The 25,336-nt window shown below is 48.7% G+C and overlaps 1 protein-coding gene across 4 annotated transcripts; it reads right to left on the bottom strand.

Annotated features, from left to right (window-relative positions):
- Nucleotides 1-607: 607 nt before the first annotated feature.
- On the bottom strand, nt 608-16,349 carry CACNG8 (calcium voltage-gated channel auxiliary subunit gamma 8). Of its 4 annotated transcripts, none has more exons than XM_081032585.1 (6): nt 15,102-16,349; nt 12,036-12,499; nt 6,487-6,537; nt 3,785-3,868; nt 2,789-2,929; nt 608-1,593 (listed from the first exon to the last, which is right to left on the bottom strand). In XM_081032585.1, the coding sequence occupies exons 2-6, from the start codon at nt 12,211-12,213 to the stop codon at nt 860-862; spliced, it is 1,188 nt and encodes a 395-aa protein (XP_080888711.1). In that variant the 5' UTR covers nt 12,214-12,499; nt 15,102-16,349; the 3' UTR covers nt 608-859. The 4 variants fall into 4 exon arrangements, with proteins under 4 accessions (XP_080888711.1, XP_080888713.1, XP_080888712.1 ...); XM_081032587.1 differs by lacking the exon at nt 15,102-16,349 and adding an exon at nt 14,269-14,495; XM_081032586.1 differs by lacking the exon at nt 15,102-16,349 and adding an exon at nt 12,908-13,579.
- Between the last annotated feature and the right edge of the window lie 8,987 nt (nt 16,350-25,336).

Below are 25,336 nucleotides of genomic sequence, written 5' to 3'. Positions count from 1 at the left end.
TAGCTAAACACTTCCCCCCAGCTTCACTTGGGTAGCTTGTCATCCTTTCAATGTCAGCTAAAATATCCCTTCCTTTCACACTGGGTTGAGCCCCCCTGATGGAGCATTTTGTAGCACTTGGGATTTCTCCTGTATCCTAACTGCAACTTACTGTTGTGCAGTTTTTGATTGTCTGTCTAATGCACAAAATGTAAACTCCATAAGGACGTTGGGGGCCCTGTTTGTCTTCCTCGCTGTGTATTCAACATTCAACACAATGTCTAGCACTTAGGTGCATAAATAAATTGCCGGTAATAAATGAAAATAGTAAACCCTTGTGGAATAATGAATGAAAAACTAAATGAATGTCCACGTCCATGCCTTGTCACTCCGCCTTTCCTCACCCCTTCTCTTTACCTGTCTCTATATAGAGCATATAGTTTGTAGGTATAACTATATATTCGTGAGTTATGGGCCCCTCTCCAGGAGTTGGGCTGGGTTGGGAGTCCCTCCCGCCCCCCGCCCCGCCCCCACATGCACACAGCAAAACATTAAAAAGAAAACATCTCAAAACTGCAAAAAACACCACAGCCCTCCCCCCGCCCCCCAACCCCACAAAAAAATAAAACACGACGTTCCCTCACACGGCCCCTTCCCTTTCCTCCCCTTACCCCTCCATCGGGGTCCCTGATCCCTGATGGGGGGGTCGGGGGCCCTCCCCGCGTCCGGGAGATGGGGAGGGGTCGCAGGGGTAAGGCCAAACAGTCTCCAGCGAGCTCACGGGGAAGGAGGCAGGCACCTCCGACCCCTGGCAGCCTCGTTGCACGCGCGCCCGCGCACGCGCCCCGGCCACGCCCCCGGCCACGCCCCCGGCGCGCCCCTACACGGGCGTGGTTTTCCTGTTGAGGGTGTTGGTGTTGGAGGCGGCGGTCTCCTTGGCCAGGGTACCAGGGGCGGGCGCGGCGGGCGCTGGTGGGGCAGGTGCGGGCGCGGCTGGGGGCCCGGTTACCGTGACCGTGACGCCTCCGCCCGCCTCCTTGGGGAAGGCGTTGTGCAGCGTGAGGAAGCCAGGTGCCCCCCCGCGGTCCCGCTCGGCGCCCGCCCCGCCGCCCGCGCCCCCAGCCGCGCCGCCGAACGCCCCGCCGCCGGTCCCCGCCAGCCCCGCGGCCACGCTGCCCTTGGACGGGTCGCGGCTGAGCGTGTACATGGAGATGTCCGTGGATGCGAAGCCTGGACCCCCGGCGCCGCCGGGAGACGCGTCCCGCGACGGCGATGGCTCGCTGGAGCGGGAGCTAGAGCGGGAGCGGCGGCGGTAGCGGAAGCGGTAACTGGGCAGACGGAGGATGGCCGAGGGGCCGCTCCCGCCACTGCCGCCCGCGCCCCCGCCGGCCTTGAGCAGGTCCGAGCGAGACTGGCAGTGTGCCTCGCGGCTGCGCTCGATGTAAATGTTGACGGCCAGCACGCCGATCACCTCGGCCAGGATGAATGACAGCCCGCCAAAGTAGAAGGACCAGCCGTACGAATAGTGGTTCTTCTTTTCCTCGTCCCGCTTCGGGCCCGGCTCGCCCGCGTTGGCAGAGATGTACACGATCACGCCGATGATGTTGCTCAGACCTAGGCGGGGACGGTCAGACGGGAGCCTCGACGCCATCCCCGCCCGACCCGGACCCGGACCCGCCCCGCCTCCGCCGACCTAAGCTGCGCCCCGATAATACAGGCCCCGCCGGACGGTCCGAGCCCCGTCCCGAGGGTTCTAAACTCCTCTCCAGCTGGCCCAGTTTCCGCCTCCAGGTAGCTTGGGACACTCTCTAAGTTACATGGTCCAGACTTCAACCCATCAGGTTTAAGCTCCACACCCAGATGGTCTAAGCCCCCCTCTTAATGGTCCAGACGGTCACATTCCCATCCCAGGTGGTCTAAACTCTAACCCAGTTGGTCCAGGTCCAGCCCCAAGATGGCCTAGGCCCCGCCCCCAGGTAGCCTCGGCCACGCCCCAAATGGTCCAGACTCCACCCTGGGTGGTCCTTGCCCTGGCTGGCCCAAGCTCCCCGCCCTTGATGGTCTAAACTCCGTCTCAGCAGGTGCAGGTACCGCCCCAGATGGTCTAGGCCCTGTCCTCAGATCGGGTAAGCTCCATCCCCGTTTAGCTAACCCCGCTCCCTGCATATGTTCACCCGTCCCCAACGCACCCCCTGCTATTTATGCTTCTCTGGGTTCCACTTCTTCAAAAAAGTTCTGCCCCCTGGAATCTCCAGCACTACTCATTTTGGCTAGTAAGGGGGTCTTACCCTTAACGACATGCCTGACTCCGAGTTGGTCTGGATGGTTTCCCTGGACCAGCCCCACTTCTTGGATCCACTGGGATCCACAAGGTCAGCCCCCGTAAAGTAGGCTCCTCTACATCTTCATGCAAATTACTTTCTCCCTCCGCAATGCCCAGCTCTGCCCCTCTATCTTCAAGACCCCAATTCTGTCTGAAGGTCCCATCCCATCTCCCAAATTCCTCCCCTTACGTCATCAGAACCGCGGGCTTTGGAACCTAATCTCCTCGCATGCCGGATTACGCACTGGACACCTGTCTGTGCTGGGTTCCCTCGCCCCAAAACGGCGCAAAGACGACACCTACCTTCTCCAGAGGGTGACGATGGAGCTTGGGAAGAGCCTAGGCAGGCTCCGGGCCCCAGGAGGCGCCCGGGGTTAAGGTGGCTTTACTCCGCGCGCGCGTACACACACACACACACACTCACATACACGCGTGGCTTCGCATGTGGGCCGCCCAGGCCGGCCGCCCCCTCCCTCTGCCTCTCACCTGCTGCCACGAACAGGATCCCCGCGCCCAGAATGATGTTCCTCTTGGACTTGTAGACCCGAGAGGCCGCCACGCACACGCCCCCGAGCAGCAGCAGGATGGCGCTGAGGATGGGGAAGATGCTGGAGGCCCGGACAACTCCTGCCAGGGAGAGAGGAGGGGGAGGGGAGGCCAGGGTGGTCAGACGCAGCCGCCTGCGCGTCTTCTCCACCGGTCCCTACCTAGTTCCCTTCCTATGTTCTAGTTATTTTGGGTTTCATTCTCTCTCCTTTTTAAAATTTCTCTATTTCTCGATCTGATTTCCTCTCTCTTTTTGTCCTTTTCTTTCTTCCTTGGTCTATTTTTCTCTCTTCTGGCATTTTATTTCTTTTTCCACTAAATCACTCTGCCTCTTTTTCTCTGAACTTCTGTCTCTGTGCACTCCCTTCCTTTCTTTTTCTTTCTCATACACTCCTTGCCTTCCTTTCTGTGTATTTCTTTTCTCCAGATCCCTCTATGAAATCTCTTATTTCTTTCCCCTCTCCGCTTGGCTTCATCTGTCTCTCTGGGTTTTTCTTCTCTCCCTCTCTCCTTTCTCTTTTTTCCCCCCTCTCCCCTTTCCTGCCTGGCTTCATTTACAGCTCTGGGTTTCCCTTTCTCTCTCCTTTTATCTCGCTGCAATCCTTTCTATCCACCCCCCAAACCCCAGGCAAACAGATTTTACGATTTCTGAGATAAACGGCCAATCCCAGCCCAGAGTGCAACAACCAGTCACAGCGCTGAGTTGCCGCCAGTGCCCAGGACAGCAAGGCGGCCAACCAGCTCTCGGGATCCCCCCTCAACCCGCCCCAAGGTGAGAGGAGGGGGCGGGAGAGGGACTACCGAGCCAACCCTGGACCAAAGGATCTCAGTGTCTGGATTTGGATTGGCTAGCACATTCATCTCTGCGTGTCGATCTAAGTGACCGGCCCCTCTCCCGCCCCGCCCTCACCCCCGCAGTCCCGGATCCCCACGTACGGAGCAGATACTCCGCGCTGTCATGGTCGTAGTCCGTGTCCTCCGGAAAATGGTTGATCTTCACGCAGACGCCTCTTTTCAACCCTGGAGCGGGGTGGGGGTGACGGGTGTCGTAAGAGTTGGGGGAACCCCCGTAAGAGAAGACCCTCCCCTTCCATAAATCCCTTATCTCTCTGGACTGATTGGGAGTCAGGAGGTCCTGGCTCCTGAGCCTGTCTCGGCATCTGGGACAAACTTTCAACCTCTCTGGCCTTAGTTGCCCCACGACTTAAAAAGAAAAAACAGAAAAAGAAAAAATAAATCCTCCAACACTCCCTAAAACGCCACCAGGATTTTTCCCTGAAAACCTGAGCTAGGACGCTCAACCTCTCTGGCTTTGTTTACTCCTGTGTAAGAAAGACGTTGGTTTCAGCAATGTCAAGGGGCCCTTCTAACTCTGAACTTGTTGACGAGTCTGAAAATGCGTGGGAAAACGAAGGCGGCTGCAGAGGGCGAGGACTACATTTCCCATGAGGCCCTATGAAGTCTTGAGTCCAACAGAGTGTGTGTGGGGGGGGGGGCGGGTGGTGAGCGACCCCGGTGGGTCATGGGAGTTGTAGTCTCTTCAGTCCTGTGTCTAAGGAATGGGATTTCCAGTGTCTTACCAGGAATCCGCTGGAAGGAAATGGAATGGTTGGAGCAAGCAGAGGCACGTGAAGGGGATTGCCTGTAGGCATTCAATCTCACCCTCTTCCTCCACCTCAGAATCCTATCCTCAGATCCGGACCTCACACCCTTTGGGAATTTATTATCTCATCTTTGAGGACAGTTCGTGTTCTAGCACATAGCTGGAGATTGATATATAAATAAGCATAAATATAAATACATCTCTTTTCCTTTCTTCTCCAAGTTCCTTCCCACCTCCATGCCTTTGCCAGATGTGGAACATTCCACTCACATTCTTCCTTGATCAAACACCCTACAAGTGGACAGCTCATGGAGGACTTCCGGGAAGCATTCCCTGCACTGACACATGCACAAACACTCAATTCTCCCACTAAAGTTGGGTCAGGTTCCCCCTCTGGGGTGCAGCAGCTCCCTGTGCTACCCCCTTTTTGGCATGTATCCAGTTGATTTATGAGTTTCTTCTTAGCAAGCTGAGAGTTTCTGCAAGGGTGGGGGCGTGGAGTCTGATTCCTCTGTGTGTCTCTAGAATTGACTGGCAGAAAGAAGGCCTCAAGAAATGGGTGTCCAATGAATGAATGAATGAACAAATGAATAAATGAATGAACCAATGAACAAATGAATGAGTATAAGGATAGCAGAAGGAGAGATTAGAAGCAGAAGATGACAAGGAAAGGTGTGAGGATAAAGATAAGGATTGGGAAGAAGGAATATAAGGCAGTGAGTAATTTCGCTAAGAGCTAACATCGTTAAGTGCTTCCTAGGAGCTCCCCAGAGTCCCATGAAATAGATAATGTTACTGGCGTCGTGCAGAGGCCAAACACTGGGAATAGGAGCCCCACTGCTTGATAATGAAGCCTGGCCCCATCACATCCTTATGCTGTAACCTTGTTGGCATTACTTAGGACAACTTGCTTCAGTTCCTTCACATAGAGAAAGGGAATAATAAGACCTACCTCATGGGGTTGATGTGAGGATTGAATCCAGGTAAAGAGATTTAGCACTTTGCCTGGATCACAACTAAGTGCTCAGTCGTTCAGTCAACATGCCCATTGTCCAGATGAGAAAACAGAGGCACAGAAAGTGTTCAATTCACAGATGATGGTTGGTAGAAGCAGATTCAAACACACAGCAGTTTGCCTTACTTGGATGTAAGCATATGTGCTGTTCACCACTGTGGCTCCCCAGCCTCTAGAACAGGGGTGTCCAAACCTGCGGGCCAACTGCAATCTGCAATCCATTATTAATTGGCCTGCAGCAAATTCCAAAAATATATTTAGTTTATTTAAATAAACCAGGTGAGATAATAGGTACTTCACCTCGAGTGAGTGGCCCGGCTGTTTGTGTATTTTACCGCATATGGCCCTTGGTAAAAAACGTTGAAAAAAGTTTGGACATCCCTGCTCTAGAACAATGCCTAGCGTATAATAAGTGCTTAATATATATTTTTATGAAAGAATGATTGAATGGGCCAACAAGCACATGAAAAGATGCTCAAAATCACTAATCATGAGGGAAATGCAGACCAAAATCACAATGAGATACCACCTCATATCCATTAGGATGGCTACCATAAATATTAATTAATTAATTAATTAAATTTAATAAGTGTTGATGAGGATATGGAGAAACTGGGACCCTTGTGCACTGTTGGTGGGCATGTAAAGTGGTGCAGTCATTATGGAAAATAGTATGGAAGTTCCACAAAAAATTAAAAACAGGATTACTATATGACCCAGCATTTCCACTTTGGGGTATATACTCAAAATAATTGAAAGCAGGGTCTCTAAGAAATATTTGTACACCCATTTTCATAGCAGCATTATTCACAATCGCCAAAAGCAGCCCAAGTGTCCATCAATAGATGAGTGAATAAACAAAATGTGGTCTATACACTCAATGGAATATTATCCAGCTGTAAAAAAGAAGGAAATTCTGACACGTGCTACAACATGGATGACACTTGAGGACATTATGTTCAGTGCAATAAGCCAGTCACAAAAATACAAATACTGCATGATTTCACTCCTATGACATACCTACAGGAGAAAATTCATAGAGACAGAAAGTAGAATGGTGGTTGCCAGGAGCTGGAAGGAGAGGAAATGGGGAATTATTGTTTAATGGAGACAGAGTTTCAGTTTTGCAAGATAAGAAGAGATCTGGAGATGGATGGTGGTGATGGTTGCACAACAATGTAAATATACTTAACACCAGTAAACTGTACACTTAAAAATAGTTCAAATGATAAATTTTATGTTATGTGCATTTTATCACAATTTTTTAAAAAGAAAAAAAGAAAGAAAGAATGAATGAATGAATGAATGAATGAATATACACCTCTCAAGTACAAACTCTTCCCCATCAGCACATCCAGTATGATGTGTAGGTAAGAGGGAGTGTTCAAGTCCTCTCCTTTCCTGAATGGGATCCAGCACTTCTCTCACAACATTAGTGATAATTAAATGAGATTGAGCATGGAGAGTACACAGCACGCAGACTCTCAGCAGATCAGTGGTGACAGCAGGAATGATAACTAGTACTTCCTGAGGGCTAACCACACACCAGGCACAGCTCCAAGCAGTTGACAGGTATTAACGCACTTAATACTTATGACAAACCCTAGGGGCCCAAAGCAACAACAGGTCCCCTGCTTTACAGGAGAGGAAACTGAGGCATGGGGTGAAAGAAGCTGCTGAGACCCATGCAGACGGTAAGTCATGGGGAAGCAAGAGTAGCTGGGCTTCCAAGGTGAAGCGTGTTGGCTTTGGTGGCTACAAGGACGGACTCTGGACTCACATGCCAGGGCTGCCCTGAGCCTCCCTGTCCTCATGACCTTATAGCGTTTGATAAGAGTTCAGTGAAACACACCATCGAGTGAAGGACACTCGGGGGTTAGGGGGCATCCTCTGTGTGTTATATGACTTGATTGAGCTGGGACTTTCCATGTGTGGCGATGGCAGTGAGGTGTCCCCGAGTGTCTGCGGGACCTGCCTCACACAGACCTGGGGAGACTAGAGTGAAGGCAGAATGGGCTGCATTAAGGACACGTGAAGAAGAGGGTTCCAGCAGTCTCTGCCCCTTACATGTTGGGTGACTATGTGGCTATCTCCCTACCCCTTTCTGGCCATTAGCTTCTTGCTCTGACAAACACGAGAGATAATAATACCTTCCCCTGGTACAGTTAAGAGTGGGATAACTCCACAAGATAATAAGGCATGCAAAGTGCTGAGCACAGGAGCTTTGTGTAATCAGCTTGAATAAACGGGCTCTAGGTCCCGGTTGTTGTGTAATGAGTAAGGACCTGGGATTGTAGCTGAGATTCCTGGGGAAGGATCAGATCCATACAGATGCCACCAGCCCCGGGTGGCTCTTGGGCACTTGAAACTTGGCAATTGAGATGAGCTGTGAGTGTAAATTACTCACTGATTTCAGACTTAGTATGAAAAAATTGCATATTTCATTAATAATTTTTTTATATTGATTACATGTTAAAATGATAAGATTTTGGCTCTGCTTGGTTAAATAAAATATATTGTTAACCTTTATATGAGTGTATTATATTGTATAAATTATATTCATTTACTTTTTCCTGTTTACTTGTTTTAACGTAACCACTAGAAAAATTTAAATCATGTATGCCGTCTGTGTGACATTTCTGTTGGGATGTGCTGGATAAGACCCTGGGACTTCTGGATTATCAAGGAGCAGGGACTCGGGGCTTAGTTATCTGGATTCCGAATAATAATAAGGACAACACAATGTAAACTGCATTACCTAGCCCTTACACTGTTCCTGCTAGCCTTTTAAATGCTTTACACATACTAACTAATTGACCTGCTCCATAACCCTGTGGTTAGGGGCTGTTCTAATCCCCATTTTACCAAAGATGAAAATAAGGCACAGAAACGTGAAATACATGGGTCAAGGTCACCATGCTGTGTGTAGCAGACAGGAGATAAACCTGATCACCACGTTCTCCTGAGTCTATCAGAGATGGGGATGGACCCTAAGAATTCCCGGGGACACAGTGCCTCCAGGAGGAAGTGGCTCGATGGGACCAAGTTCTACACTCCTGGATCCCCAATGGGCTGGAGGTTGGTGGATGTATTGCTTTGTTCTCTTAGGAAACAAAACAGATCTGGATTGAAATCCAGACTCTACTGTGCATTAGCTGTGTGACCTTGGGAAAGTCATTTCACTTCTCTGAACCTCAGCTTCCATTTCTAGCACATGGGGATTTAATAGTACATACTGCACAGAGCTCTTGTGAGCATTCAGTGACAAATGAATGACAATTATGGTAACAAGAAAGTCAGCCTGCATGCACCCCCTCCTTATGACACTTCCTTTGCTTTCTGGGACACCCTCTTCCTCATTTCCCCCAAACCTCTGTGGCCACTCCTTTCTCACCTCCTTCTGCTGCCTTCTCATCTCTTTGATTGTCTTTCAATGGTGGACTAGTTCAGGTTGCAGCCCTTCAACTAATTTTTTGCTGTCTCTTCTCGTTCTCATCCATTCATATGCCAGACCCTCAGTTTGTATCTAGCCAAGACTGTCACCTGAACTCTGGCCTCATATCATGTTGCTGACAGCCTAGATCAAGGGTCTGCAAACTGTGGCCCATGGGCCAAACCCAGTGAAAAGTGGGTTTTGCATTTTTTTAATGATTAAAAAAATATCAAGAGACTATTTTGTGGCAAGTGAAAATAAAACTCAAATGTCAGTGTCTGTAAGTGGAACACAGCCATGGTCATTCACTCATATGCCGTCTCTGGTTGCTTTCAGTCGCAGTCGTGACAGACTGTGTGCTGCACAAAGCCTAAACTATTGACTGTATGGCACATCACCGGCCCTTTACCTTGCTCACCGCTGTCCTAGGTGATGATATTTATAATAGGCATTTTAAACTCAACACTTCCAAAACTGAGCTCAGGATAGCCCTCCTTATACTAAAGTAGATGAGAGAAACAAAACTAAAGAAAATGAAATACCTGCTGTGCCATCTTATGAATGCCCCCAGGCCCCATTCTCAAGCGCTCAGGCCGCTGTCTTAGAGAAGTGATTCCCAACTACAGGTAATTGTATTCCTAGTCTAGAGACAGTTCTCACAACTGGGAGGTGCTACTTGCATTTGGAAGGTAGAGGCAGGATGCTGCTAAATACCCTACAATACCCAGGACAGCCCCCCCACAACATGCAAATACCATCCCAGAATGCTAACCACTCCGAGGTTAGAAATGCTGCTTTGGAGATGCCCCAGCTCTTCTCTCTCATATCCTGTAACTGCCCCACCAGCAATTCCTGCCCGCTGTTGCTTTGGAATCTGGTCTGAATTCAAACCACTTCCCAAACTCCACCACTCGAACCCCAGACAAACCACCTCCTGCTTTCCCTTTTGCCTTCCCCTTAATTTCCCAACACAGCAGCAACAGCCATCCTGTTAAAATTTAAGTCAGCTCACATCACACCTCTGCTCAAGAAGCTGCGATGCGGAAAGCAAAAGACCCTGCTGAACCTAGAAGGACATATGAGACCAGGGCCCTCCTGCCTGGTCCCCCTAACACACCTGCCCAGCCACTCAGACTCCCCGTGGTCTTACGTCAGAGCCTTTGCTCTGGCTCTTTCTATGGCCTGAAGCCTGCTCCTGCAGGCAGCCAATGGCCCATGTCTCACTTCTTGCAGACCTCCACGCATGTCACCTGCCAAGCCTCCTTCAACACAATTTCACACACTCACCCTCACACTTCCATATCTCCTCCTTAGCTCTTTTTCCTCCTTGGCACTTAGTTCTATCTAACACCCTAAATGTTGTATTAATTATTTCTCTTATTATCTGTTCCTCTCTCTAGAATATGACATAAAAACAGGGAGTTTTTTTTTTGTCTGCCTTTTTTTCCCCACTGCTATAGTCCCAGAATCAAGAATAGTTCCTGGCACATAGTATACACTTAATAAATAGTGGTTGTTGAATGAATGAATGAATGAATGAATGAATGAATGAATGAATGGCACTCTTACTCTATGCCCTATGCTGCCCTAGGAATTGCAGTATGCAAGCCAGCCCACTTGGCTCTGTGCCTGGTGCTTGGTCAGACCAGTGAAGGAACCTGAAGTCAAATACTCACGGAGGCGAAAAGTAACACAATGAGAGAAGTGGTCAAAGTGTGAAGCAATAGGGAGCAGAGGCAGCTATGGGGAAATGGAAACCCCAGGTCTGACCTGAGGAAGCAGCTGTCACTCAGGTCCAGACCACCGTGGCCACTGCAGAATGCAGGCCCTGTGCTCTCAGTACCTCCATTAGTTCAAAAGAAGCCGGAAATCGATTTTCAAAGTGAAATCTCCCTATTTTTAAATGTTGGCAACTGATTCAGATTTGGGTTTCGGTTTGAAACACTCCACATGCCAAACAAAGCATATCTGCAAGTCCCTTCCATCAGACCTGAGTTCTCTTGGCTCTGCCCCCTCCAAAGCTGGATGACCTTGGGCAAGTGGCTTAACCTTTTTGAGCCTCACTTTCCTCATCCCTAACAGGAGAGGTGCATGCAGCTCACAGGATTAAATGAGATAATGACATTCCCTGCTCATCATAAGTGCTCTCAGCAAAACACAGGAGGAGAGGATGGAAAAAAGGGCGAAAAGGAGAAGTGGAGGGATATCAGTCTTTTTGGTGCCCAAGAGGGAGTTTCAGGATTGGCTAGTCCCACTCAGTATTGTAGACGGGCTCTGAGGAAGTCCACAGGAGTGAAAAGATAGCAGTCACCCAACGGACAGATGCAGAGGAGAGACTAGCAGGAGAGAGACTGTGACAGGGAGAGTCGGACCAGGGGGAAAACAGAGATGGAGGTTAGAAAAGGCAGTGGGGCCAAAGGGCAAGGAGGTCTGGAAGGAGGAAGAGAATAAGGAAGGCTGGAATGGAGGAAAGATGAAACAGCCATCGGGAAGACGAGTGGGGGATAAGGAGCAGGGTGGGAGTTGGAAGAAGTCCTGATGGGGGACCCGATGGGGAGTGGCAGGCAAGACCAGAAGGAAAAGCATCAGGCAAGAAAAGAGGAGAGGGCTATGAGGTGTGAGAGACCTCCAAAGTGAGGCAAAGGATTGGAGGAGATAGGGATGGGGCTGTGAATGGGGGCACTCAGAGAACTGGGGTAGGATATGGGAAGAGAGGGCATGAAGCAGGGGAGATGGGGCCGGCTTAGAGGAGGGACATCAAGAGAAATGGTGAGAGGGCAGCAGGGAGAAGCATAGGGCTGAGTGGAGGCAATGAGGCAGAGAGAACCCACGTGAGCAAGAGGTGAGAGGGACGAATTAGAGGGGAACGGAAATACCAATGAAGGAAAGAAGATAAGGGGGTTCAGAGGGGCGGAGGCAGCAAGTGCACACTTGAAGGGAGGCCTGAATGGGGTTCACCTAGGGGGGGATTCAGACGAAGGCCAGGATGCAGAGAGTTGAAAGGATGGAGAGGGGTTACCGGGGAGCCTGAGTGGGGAGCAGCAGGAGAAGCAGGGCCACCCATAGGGACCACTGGGGAGATTCAGGAGAGGCGGGGGAGGGGCTCAATGGAGGGGCACAGCGGGCCCCCACCTACCTTCCAGGCAGCAGATCCTCCAAAGGCCCGAATGGGTGAGGCCGCCGGGGTCCTTCTTCTCCGAGGAGCCGCCGCCCCCTCGGTGGGGCGGCCCGTCGTCGCTGGCCGTCAGGTTGGTGGTGTTGCAGATGAGAGCGCGCGTGTACAGCCAGTAGTCGGTGCTGATGGCAATGGTCATGAGGCCGAAGGCGGCGAAGGCGCCCACGGTTGTCAGCAGCACCTGCACGCCTTTCTCACACCACAGGCCCCTCTCTTCGTTCCAGCGCTTCAGCGACTCCAGTTTGACCACGGGCAGCCGGGGGGCCGTGGGCCACCACCGGGGCAGCGGGGGCGGGGCCGTGCCGGCGGTTGGGGGGGTCACAGCGCAGGCAGAAGTAGGGGGGCCTGGGCCCAGTGGGGCTGGGGAGGGGGAGGCGAGGACGAGGCTCGGCCGGGAGGGGTCAGAGGGCAGCCATGGTCACCAGCTGGTGGAGGGCAGGCAGCAACAGAAAGGGTTAGACCAGGAGGCACCAGTACCTTCTCCAGCCTCCCTAGGCCCCCCACTCCAAAAAGAACCCCACTATTTCCTTGGTTGAACAGACTACTTCCACTATGCTTCCCACTGCCTCCCTTTCTGTGAAAAATCTCCCTCTGCCCAGGAAATCTTCCCACTAACCCCACTCCCAGAAATAGCCCCACAATCCCTGACACTCTAGAACACTCCTCCAGCCCCCTCCAGCCCCTCCTGCTCCTCCCGGCTGGTCACTGTCCTCACCACTGGGAAAGCCATCCCTCACTCCAACCCCCCTGTCCCCCCACTCTGTGCTCTTCCTCCCAAGGCCTTGTCTGCTTCTTCCTCTCCTACAAGACCCCCATCACCATTCTCCTCATACATTTCTACTTGCTTGCTGTGTTCCAGACAAGTTCCATCTCTTCACCTACTGTGTCCCCTATCCAAGAAGCATAAACCCTTCAATCTCTCTTCAGCTAAACAGAAAATCTTCCCAAGAATTCTCACTGTTTGCACAACCTGGAAGAACCACATGGTTGCCAACACTACCATTTCCCCCCCACAAATACATCATCTTTTCTGCCTGGGAACCCCCTTCACTGAGCAGACCCCTTAGTCTCTGGACCAAGGTTCTAAACGTCCAATGCACCTTGAAACTTCCAATGCCCCAGAGGCCCTTTCAAGATACTGATACCCGAGTCCCACCTGAGAAATTCTTATTTCATTGGTCTAGTCTAGCGTGGCCCTGAGCATCTGGGCTTTCAAAAACTCCCTGGGGGATTTTAATGGACAACTAACACTACATTGGACTAACTGGTTTAGAAGAATGCCGCCCATCTCCATCACATCCTCTCTAAGAGCCCCCAAGATCTCCCTTGGACTATCCCCATCCCCTACTATGTCTTTGACTCAAGAAAAACCCCCCACTCTTTCCTTTGCTTAAAGAAGTCTTCTGAATCTGGCCCCCGCTATCTCTACAACTTAGACAAACTCATCATGACCATCATTTTCTCCTTCTGCATTAATAAAAATTTCTTCCATGAGCTCCATGGGATTTTCTACCTATAGGAATCCCTTCCTCCAGACCCTCAATTCCTCTGCATTCAGAATCTCCCAAGCTGGCCTATTGCCCACTGCTGTCTAAGGAAATCCACCCCACCCACTCTTCTGCCCTTCCACCATCTCCCACTCCTCCAACCCCCACCCCAGGGCAAACCTCCTTATCTCATCACACCCGATAAACCCCCCAACTCGAGATCTCCCCAACTCACTTGGACCTCCCACTCTCTCTTCATGTTACAAGAACCTTCCCCCCACCTTGCCCTGACTTCTTTACATCATGAAGAATCCCCTTTACTCCTGCCCTCTTCTCCACTCACTCTGACCCCAGCATCTCATCTACTCAGGAAAATCCCCTTCCTGCCCCCAGACTACCCTTCTTGGGAACACGCCCAGAACTCCCCCTACTATATCACTTGTATGGGAACATACATTGTACATGCATTTTCTTCCAAATTTAAAAAGAATCCCTCCATAGACAGTGCCCCTCAGGAAAATAATAATCTACAAGACTACAACTCTCTTTCAGTGAGAAATAATTTCCCACTCTGCACCCCTCCCCCCAGTGTCCATTCATTTCCCTCTTCCAAAGCAGTGCCACCACCACACCCCCAGCCCTGCCTTCTGCCCCTTACCCCAACCCTCCTTCTAGGCATGTGCCTTTTACCTGCTTCCACCACTTACTCTTTCCTAGACTTTGTCCCTAAGCCCCCTATTATAGTTAAAAGCCTGGAAGCCATAGAAGGAGAAGAAAACTGCGCAGGGTCCCAGTACCAGGGTGACCTTGGCCTCTTCTGTCCCGATCAGCTGGCCCCCACTAGGTCTGCTCCAATGAGGGGCAGTTAAAAAAGGTTGTCTATGGGGGTGTCTCTATGGCAACTGGGCCCAGTGCCCCACACATGTGTTTTCTCCCCCACCTCAATTCCAGCCTGCCCATAAGCAGTCCCTACCCCAGCCCCATTTATCAGACATTGGACACTGACGCCCCCAGCCTCCCTCTCCTTGCTGCTGGCCCCTTCCTCTCTTTCCTCTCCAAGCATACGCTGAGTTTCCTCTCCTCTCCATCTCTGGGCCTCTTTTCTCCGGATCTGTGCCCCTCCCCACCAGCACCACCACCTCCACTGTCCTAGCAAATTTTTGCTCCCACCCAGGTGAGCCTGTGACCTCAGGGTGTACCCTTCCCCCTGCTGGGTCCCGTACAACCCAAGATAAGGAGGAAATGGAAACAGGAAATAAATGAAGGAAATTCTTCATCAAAAAAATTTGAAGACCTTTTCTGTTGTCGATTTGGGGGGCAATCTGTTTGGCTTTAGGGGCTGTTCCTTTAGTCCATCTGTCAGCGGCAGCAAAAGCAGAGGGAGCACGGGACCCCCAATTATAAAGCTTCCGGATATGACAGGGCTCACCATCCCCTCTCCCTCTGAAGGGGACCAGCTCCTTCCTCTAGAACACTAAGGGATCACAAACCCTTCATTCTACATCCACCCACCTCCGATTAATAAAAAGATCTGTCTCACCTCTGTTAATGATAGGTCAATTCTCCGATGCACTGGGGAGGGGATGATGAGCCCCCCTGTCGGCACCCCCCCAGAAAAACCCTTGTGGTTCCCAATTCTCACTGGCCCCCCTCCCCCAACAAGGAGGGACCCAGGCGTCCGATCAGGTTGGGGGTGGAGGTGAGGAGGCGTAGGGGGGATGGGGGTGCTGAGGTGGGAGAGGAGCCTGAGGAGCAGCTCTGAGCCCTGGCCCCAAGAGAGTGGGGGGGTCAGGATGGGGGGAGAAAGGTGAGGAGACAATTTGGTTCTCGTATCGCTGGGTAAAGTGCGGAGCTGGAGGACGAGAGAGGGAGGGAGGAGGGAGAGAGGGGGAGGGGGAGCCGCTGAGGATGGGGGAGCCACAGAGTGGAGATGGCTGGGGGGGGACGAAAATGATTGGGGGGCAGGGTCTGGGTGGCAGAAGGAAGCCGGGGAAAAAGAGAGAGACCCGAAAAGGGAGGGAGAGAGACAAGGAGAAGCGGAAAGAGAGAGACCTGGAGACTGGGAAACAGAAACGGGGGAGGGAGAAATTTGGGGGAGGCAGTGACTGGTAGCAGAAGGAAGTTGGAGAGACACACACGCACACACAGAGAAATATCCAGAGAGAGAAGGAGTCAGAGACAGAGAACCCAAAGAGAGAAACCAAGAGACTGGGGGGAAGGTGGGGGATGGGGAAGGGTTGGAGTAAGGGAGAGGAGGAGGGGATAGGGTCTGGGTAACAGAAGGAAAGAAGAGACAGTGAGAGAGTCATCCAGAGAAGGGGGGAGAGACGGATGGGGAGGGACAGAGAGAGACTGAGAGGATGGGGGAGAGAGAGAGAAATAAAGGGGGGACAGAAAGTGAAGATGGGGCAAGGTCTTAGCAGAGAAAGATGCTTTAGAAAGAGGAGAGGGAGAGAGAGAGAGAGAGAGAGAGAGAGAGAGAGAGAGAGAGAGAGAGAGAGAGAGAGAGAGAAAGTATGAGAGAAATTTTGGGGAGAGGGGTCTAAGTGCCAGAAGGTGCCTGGAGACAGAAAGGCAGGTACAAAAGGAAAGAGAGAGACCCAAAGAGAGAGACAGAAGGAGAGAGACTATGAATGGGAAAGAAAGAGAGCCAGGGAATGAGAGACAGAGATAGAGACCCAGGAGGCATCAGAAGGAAGCTGGAGAAAAATTGGAGAGGGGCCAGGCTCAGAGGAATGAAGGAGGTCGGAGAGAAAGGACACCCGGCCTCCTTCCCCACTCGCATGCTCAGCCCCTGATCCCTACCCCCACCCCCATTTCAAAGCCACCACCCCCACCCCCACTAGCCTCCATCTCTCCACAGCATCGCTTGTCGCTGCCACCGCCTCTTCCTGTCGTCATAGCAACGGGATCCAGGCGCCCAGCCAAGGCTGGCAGCAGCGGCCGGAAATGAGGGGAGGGCCTTTTTAAAAGGACCCCAGGAGCTCTCCCCTTTCCCGAAATCCAAGGGAAAACTCAACTTCTCCAGGTTTTCCCACTCCCACCACACCCCCTCAAATGGCAGGGGCAAAGATCCCCTTGAAAATGAAATTATATTACATTAAATTTACAAGGATAGCAAGTCTTTTGAGTTTCACCAACATTTTTTTTTCTTTTTACCCCCTCCCCACCCCTAACTTAAAGTTTGATTCCCCCAAGATGGGGATGGGAATGAGGAGAAAAGTAGGATGCAAGAATCTTGGGTGGAAATAAGTCTGAAAGAAATCTGTCTGGGGTTAGGTAGGAGGGCCAAGACACAATTTTGAGAAGAATTAGAAGTAGCCAGTGGGTAGGGAGTGGACAACTTGAGGTAGAAAATCAAATGAGAGCAGAAGGTTTGGTCTTGGGTTCAAATCTCAGAGATGCCCCATGTGTGTGAACTTGGGCAAAACATTTCCTCTCTTCTAGACTCAGTTATAGTGGGGAGAGGAACTGCCTCCAATTAAATGAGAACATTGATGAGAAAGGGTCTTTGCACACTATTCTAAACTGTGTCCTCAGGCAAATGTTATCAAATATGCAAAGGTAACTGGCCCGGAGTCCTGGGCTGGGCAGTTTGCATGCTTCGTGGTCTCTGGTCTCGTGCAATTCTTACAGACTCTTTGCAATGTGGGCACTGATGTTCCCATATTATAGATTAGCAAACCGAAGCTTGGAGGTGGACAGTGATCTGCCCATGATCACAGGGGACATCAAAGGCAGAGCTGGAGATGAAGCAGCCTCTTTCTGAGGGACTGCCCGGGGTGGACAGCAATAGGTGACCTTCAGAGCCACTTAACTCAATGCACCATTCCTGGGCCAACTCCTCTGTTTTGGGGGCTGACAGAAGACAGAGATAAGCTGCGTCCCCCACACATCCAATTACCTCCCCCAGAAAAAGCCTGTACCCTGCAGCTCAGATTTCCACCGGAATTTCTACAGCTCAGTTTACTTACCATGCCCCATGGGGGAAAGGAGTTTAGAGAAACATTCGGACACCCCTGGTTTAGAATAAAAGAACACCAGCCTCAAGAGAAGGGGGCTGGAATTCACTCCATTGAGAAACATTTGTTCCGCCTCTGCTCTTCCGCCAGGAGAAGGAATACAGCTGCGGACAATAATGGGAAGCCATATAAATTAAGCACTGATATTACAGACTCTAAGTGATTTGCAGGCATTGAGTCAGTCTTCTGGGTCCTGTTATTAGCCCCATTTTAAAGATGTGACAATTGAGGCGGGGGGAAGTTAGCACATGCAGCAGGTAGGACGTGGTAGTGGTGGAAATCAGAGTGAAGGCTTCAGATTCCAGACCCTTGCTGTCTTCACTGCTTCTCTGTGATTGGGTGGGTGGGTGAGGAGTTGTTTATATCCTAAACGAGGTAACTGAAAATAAACAACAAAAACAGATACTTTCAAATGGTGAAAACAAGTAGATAATAAAGATAAGACAGGGTTTTAAACATTGGAAGTATTGACATAGGCTGGGAGGCATGCTGTGCATTGCAGGAAGTCGAGCAACATCTCTGGTCTCTACCCACTAGGTGCCAATAGTAAGGGATTATAATAAAAAGAATTCAGTTTGTTCCACCTCAGATCCTGTTCCTTACTGGAAAAGCCTTTTAAAGCTTTTAGCTTCTCTTACCTGCCTTTATCTCTACATAATAACTATCTTTTGGATGTGTCAACATTATGGATTTTTTTCTCTGATAGATAAGGATTTAACTCATGTAGACCTAATTTTTCTCTCTCTTCCTCCCAATATAAATATTTTTAATTCTTCTATGGGTTAATCCCATGACATTAAGTAACAGACTTACATCATGATTTCTTGTTTCAGAGGATATTATCTCCTTTTTTTTTCTGACAGCTTTACTGAGATAGACTCCACATACCATACAATTCACCCACTTAAAGTATACAATTCAATGGCTTTTAACTATAATCACAGAAGAGTGCAACCATCAAATTTAGATCCATTTTAGAACATTTTCATTAACCCAAGGAGAGACTGCACCTCAGCCAGCCACCCACATACACTCCCAATCTCCCCACATATACCCCAGTCCTAGGCAATCATTAATCTGCTTTCTGTCTGTATAGATTCTAGACACGTCATACAAACAGAATGATACAATATATGTTGGTTTGTTACTAGCTCCTTTCACTTAGAATAATGCTTTCAAGGTCCACCCATGTTGTAACTTATGTCAGTGCTTCATTTCCTTTTATTGCCAAATAACATTTCGTTGTATGAATATGCTACATTTCACTTATCCATTCGATATTTGGGTTATTTCCACAGTTTGGCTATTATGAGTAATGCTGCCATGAACTTTCATGTACAAGTTTTTGTGTGGAAATGTTTTCACGTCTCTTGGGCACATCCGTACCTAGGAATTGCTATGACATAGGTTTAGCTTTCTGAGAAATGAGAGAGCATCTCTGGACTTCATTTTGTAAGATAGAAACGTTAGACCCCTTAACCACCCCTTCATCTCAGGGAAGGACCCTTCAGAACGAATGTCGCAGACAAGTTATGGGCCCTTTCAAATTTCCCAATTTGCTCGTGAATTCATCTCACATTAGCCAAAGTCTCCAATGGGCTGGACCTGGAGACCTAGAGACTGTAGACTCAGAGATACCGTGTTTCCCCCAAAATAAGACCTAGCCAGACAATCAGCTCTAATGCATCATTTGGAGCAAAAATTAATATAAGACCCAGTATTATATTATATTATGTTATATTACATTATAAAAGACCTGGTCTAATGTTATAGTAAAATAAGACCGGGTCTCATATTAATTTTTGCTCCAAAAAACGCATTAGAGCTGATTGTCCGGCTAGGTCTTATTTTGGGGGAAACACGGTAATTCTGCTAAGTCCTTACTCCTGAGAAGGTCCTCCACCCTCTGATCCCATATGGTCGCTAGAACTCTAAGATTGCCCTCCGCTGGTGTACATACCCTGTAGAATTCCCTCCCTTTGAGTGTGGGCAAGATCTGTGAGTAAGATGGGGTGTCACCCCATGACTAGGTTACATTGTATGACAAGTGAAGGGATTTTGCACGTGTAATTAACGTTCCTAATCATTGACTTGAAACTAATCAAAAGAAAGATCGTCCTGGGTGGGCCTTACTTAATCAGGTGATCTCTTTTAAAAGCGTCAAGAAGTCAGAGAGTCTGAAAGCAAGAGATCCTCCTGCTGTCGTGCAAGGAGCAAATTGACCTGTTGTAGAGGGGGCCACGTGGTGAGAACCTGAGGGTGACAACTGCTGGCGAGAACATAGGGACGTCAGTCACAGCCACAAGGAAACAAATTCTGCTCAGCATGGGGGAGCTTGGAAGTGGGTCTCTCCCTAACCGAACCTCCCGGTGAGACATCTTGACTTCAGCCTTGTGAGGTTCTGAGCAGAGGACCCAGTGGTACTGTACTGGATTCCTGATTCATGGAAACTGTGAGATAATAAAACACGTGTGTTTCTTCTCAGCCACTGTGTTTGTGGCAATTTGTTACACCACAACAGATAACTAATACATCCTGTAAATCACATTGCCCTGTGAAGGTCACACAGGGGCCACTTGGCCAATGTTGCCTTAAGGCCTCCCAATGCCTCTCTCTCCCTCACTCCCTATGTGTGGACCTCTCTCCCTCCTGGATCTCTTTCATATCCATACCCTTCTTTCCGTCCTGCTCTTATCTGTGCCACCAGCCTATACCACTGGTCTCCTCCAGTCCAATTTTCACATGGCCCCTACAGGCTTTTTCTAACATTCAGAGCTGACCCTGTCCCGCCTCTGCTCCAAATTCTCCTATGGCACCCTACTGCCCTCAGGAGAAAATCTAAGTTCCTCACCTATGTTTCTTGCCAAAGGCACCAGTCCTGTCTTATGCCACCTGACCCGGTGCTGCCTCCAGCAAACTGGAGTCATTTCCCCCACTACACTCAGCTCCTTCATGCTTCTGAGGTTTCTGAGTATGGCTCCCTTGCCCAGAATCTCCTTCCATCTCTCAGCCATACAACAAAGCTCTGCCTTCTCTTGAAGATTTGAAGTACATGCTCCTTCCTCTGGGAAGCCCTCCCTGACCTTCCAATGCTGCATCAGGCATTACAGCTGTGCTTCCGCCATGCCCTCTATTGCCCCCATTAGAGCACAGTCACTCTGCATTGTGATTGGTGCATCAGCCAAATAGGAGCCAGCCAAATAGGAGCTGTTCAAAGACAGGCACAGGTCTGGTTCACTTTGGTGTCCCCCAGAGCCCAGCCTTGGCAGACAGACAGCCTCGGTCCACAGGTGCTGGAAGGATGGAGGGAGGGATGGATGGATGGATGAAGAAATGAATGAAAGACTCAGGGAACGAGTGGATACAGATTCTAAGGTTCCTACCCTCTAGCAGTTGATTACAACCTCTTGTCCCTGTCCAACCCCACGCCCCGCCTCACATCCTGAATGTGCTGTTTCCCAGGTGCTCAAGTGTTTGTCATCAACAGCAGCTGGGCCCTTTGTGTTTTCTCAAGAGGAACAGAGTGGTGGTGGCGTGTTTTCCTGCTGTACCAGGAAGAGAAAATCAGCGTTTCTAAAACGTCCTCATTCAGGGTGAAGTGGAAATATTCCAGCACTAAGGAGTCTGGTGGCTTGGGTTCCAATCCTTGCTTTTCTTTGCCTCCTAAAAGACCCAGAACCAAATCCTTGTTCTCTCTGCACCTCCATCCTCTTGTCTGTAAAAGGGAATGGGGATGAAGTTAGTGATCTCCCTCTGGATGGCGTATTCTGGTTCAAAATCACACATTCCAGGAATTCTGGCAGGGCTTTCTGGGTGTCTGTGAAGCCCCTGAAATTATGTACCAAGTTTTGTGAATATGAGTGTTCTCTTCTGGGGGTCCATAGCTTTGATCTGATTCACAAAGGGACCCCTCATCCCTTACAAGTTAAGAGCTACTGCTCATAAATCAACTTAGGAAAATCTCATTTGTGTTAATAAAAATAAAGGCAGAAACACAAACAAGGGAGAATATATAAATGCATAGATGTTGTCTAAAGCAGGTTTTTCTCAAGCCCAGCACGAGTCACAGGCGGGACCAGGTTATTCTTCGTGGTGGGGGCCGTCCTGTGCATTGTAGGGTATCATCCCTAACCCACTAGATGCCAGTAGCATCCTCCCCCTCCCCCCAGTTGTGATATCCAAAAATGTCCCCAGATATTGTCTGATGTCCTCTGGGGGCAAAAATACCCCACGTGGAGAAACACTAGTCTAAAAGAAGAAACTGATAACACTTGTTCCCTCTGGGAAATAAGACTGGGATTGAGAAGAGGGAGAGGAAGAGAGTCACTTCGTTCTTTGTACCCTTCTCTCTGCTTAATTTGAAAATCACAACTTAAATTTATAATAAAAATGAATTTATTGTTAAATTACAGTAGTTCCCCCCTTCATCTACGGTTTTGCTTTTCACTGTTTCAGTTACCCGTGGTCAACTTTGGTTTGAAAATATTAAATGGAAAATTCCAGACATAAACAATTTATAAGTTTTGAATTGCATACCATGCTGAGTAGTGTGATGAAATCTCTTACTGTCCAGCTCCGTCCTGCCCGGGACATGAATCATCCCTTTGTCCAGCATCTCCACGCTGTAGACACTGCCTGTTAGTGACTTATTAGCCGTATCAGTGATCAGATGAACTGTCGTGGTATCGAGATGCTTGTGTTCAAGTCATCCTTATTTCAGTTGAAAATGGCCCCAACGTGCAAGTATAGTGGTGCTGACAATTCAGATATGCCTAAGAGAAACCGTGAAGTGCTTCCTTTAAGTGAAAAAGTGAGTTTGCATTGGAAAAAACATAGTATATACAGAGTTCAGTACTATCTGCGGTTTCAGGCACCCACTGGGGGTCTTGGTATGTGTCCCCCAGGGATAAGGGGGGACAACTGTACCTCCACTCAATGGACCACTATATGGTCATTGAAAAAAATTAGGCAAATCTCTACTTCTGATATATTGTCTCTGTGACACACAGCAGCAATGCTTGAACCCTTTGGTCTCAGGACCTCTCTATGCACTTAAAACTTTTAGGGGACCCCAAAGAGCTTTTGTTTGTGTGTATTATGTCTATTGATATTCAACATAATCAAAATTCAAATGGTGATTTTAAAATATGTATTCATTTAAGTAAAATAATAAATTAATTGCATGTTTACATAAACAACTTATTTTAGTTAAAAATAACTATATTTTCCCAAATAACATGGTGTTGGCTTATATTTTTGAAAATCTACTCAACATTTGGTCTCATAGAAGAAGGTTGGGTTCTCATATCTCCTTCTGCATTCAATCTATTGTGTTATCATCTATCATGAAGCTAGCCAAACCTTCTGAACTTATCACGCTCATGAGAGACTGAGTGAAAAAGACAAACAGTATTGTAGTATGACTATAAAAATGGCCTGCACTTCGTGGGCCCTTTAAACACATCTCAGGGATGCCCTGCGTCCCCGGGCCACACTTGGAGAACCACTGACGTGTACTGTTGTGCTGTACATGAACTGAGTGCAAAACAGCAAAACACTGTGTAAAAATGATGGCAGACAAATAGATGGAATTAGGTGGCTTCAATACACATGGAGGTATACAGCTCAGTGGTGAAGCACGGCAGGCTCGGGAGTCTCCCAGAGCTCAATCTTAGCCTGACCACTGACTGCTTGTGTGACCAGGAGAAAGTTAATTAACCTCTCTGTGCCTCAGGATCTCATTTATAAAATGCTGATGATAATAAAAGCACCAAGCTCCTTGGGTTATTGGATGTACAGTGCTTAGGACTTGAATGCAAAGTGGCTGGCACATAGGAAATGCTCAATATATTATACAACTAATTTATGCAAAGTATTGTTATTTAGCAGCCTTGAAAAACAGTAAGATAAAGTTACATAACTGATATTAAGTGATCTCCATAATACATTGCCATGTGAAATTAAAAGGTACAGAAATGTATGCATACGATGATAAATGCTGTGTCAAATAAATGTGTGCATATATGCTACATATTCACTTGTGTGTGGATTAAAACACATGCATATATGCTTCAATATGCATATGGTATTCTTGAAATTATATAATACACGACAAAATGATAGTATCTCAGGGGGAGGGTGGTGTCTAGATGTCAAGAGGTCAGAAGTAGGACTTACTTTCCACAGCATTCCGTAAAAACACACAAATCATTAACTATGAAATCCCATTCAATTTCCAAAGTGTAAAAAAGCAAAGCAAAGAAACAAATAAAAAACTAACTTGATGTTTTCTGAAAAAGAACTTTAGGACTTTAGGTTGTGTTCTGGACAAAATCAGCAAATATGCAGCGCTCACATCAAGACTGCCCATCCTGCTGGCTAAACAGACAGCACCAATTGATTAGAAAGGCGGACAGTACTCATTGACGGGCGACATCACTTCCCACTGAGCAGAAGTTCAAAACTCCTTACCAACAGTGTGCTGCGGGCAGCCACTAAAAATTGATTAATCTTTACAAAGAAGCTGAAACGTATTTGCCATCCTAAATCTCAAGCATGACTGCCAGAAATTCCTGAAATCATTGAAAATGACTCAGAAGATTTCCCCCAGGGAGTCTAATCCTGCTGAATCTTAATTCTTTCCTGCTAACCTACCCCCCACCCCAACTCTCCCTGTTCCAGAAGGATTTGGAGCCCTTCCTTGTAGCCCATCCCCCTTCTTCGTTACAGAAAAAGAAACAAGCCCCAGAGATTAAGACTTGTTCAAGGTCACAGAATGAGTTGGCATCAAATTCCTAGCAGTAAAATACAGCAGCTGAAAGATTAGGCTCTGGGGTTAGACTAGCCTGGGTGTGAGTTGTTCTTTGGCGTCTTAGCAGCTGGGTGACCTCACCTCCCCAAGTCTCAGTTTCTCCGTCTACAAAATGGGGCTATGTGGAATGCCTAGTTCACAGGATGCCTTGGAGAATCCAATAAGCAAGTAGACGGGAAGTGTTCAGCATAGTGTCTGACACCAAATGACAACTTGATAAATGTGGTTGTGGCTGAGTGTCCCCAAGAGGCTAAATCATGACAAGGCATAGAACCCAAGGACTAGCTAGCACTGTATTTTCTTTTCAACACATCTCAAGAACAAGTTCAAGCACTCAGGCTGTTTTCAGTCCCTCAGTGTAAAGGGTGAGATCACAGATCTGAGCCCACTGTGTGTGTGTTGTGTGTGTGTGTGTGTTGTGTGTGTGTGAGAGAGAGAGAGGTGGAGAGATTGAGAGAGTGAGAACTCTTACACCAGGGCTGCTCATGAGCTCATGGATGGGAAGAATGTGTGGCAATAAATGGTAACGGTTAATTCTCAACAGAGTGACTGAGCCAAGTGTTAGGAGAACCCACTTCTCCCTCAAGGCTCCCGCGCTCTGCCAATTTCTATCTGTGTGACCCTGATGGAATCATTTTACCTCTACAGCCCTAGCTGCAAAGTGAGTCCAGTAAACCCAACGTATAGGCTTGGGGAAAAAATTAAATGAAGCAGTGAATGTACTAGAAGGAAGGCGAGTACTAGTAACAGTACTCTAAGTGGTCAGAGTAATACCAAGAGTTAATTTTTATTGCTCCTGACCCGTGTCACTTGCTGTCCTACATGCCTTACACGGACTGAATTATAAAGCGCTGCTGTTAATAATGATAAGGATGAAGCAATTTAACAAACACCAACCAACCCTATTCCCGGACCCTAGGGGTAGAGACCTAGCCCCAGCCC

The sequence above is a fragment of the Rhinolophus hipposideros genome (genome assembly GCF_964194185.1).
Source record: "Rhinolophus hipposideros genome assembly, chromosome: 21".
In the NCBI taxonomy this organism is placed as follows: Eukaryota; Metazoa; Chordata; class Mammalia; order Chiroptera; family Rhinolophidae; genus Rhinolophus; species Rhinolophus hipposideros.
Note: the sequence above shows the minus strand (reverse complement) of the source record. Positions and strands in the feature narration are given on the sequence as shown.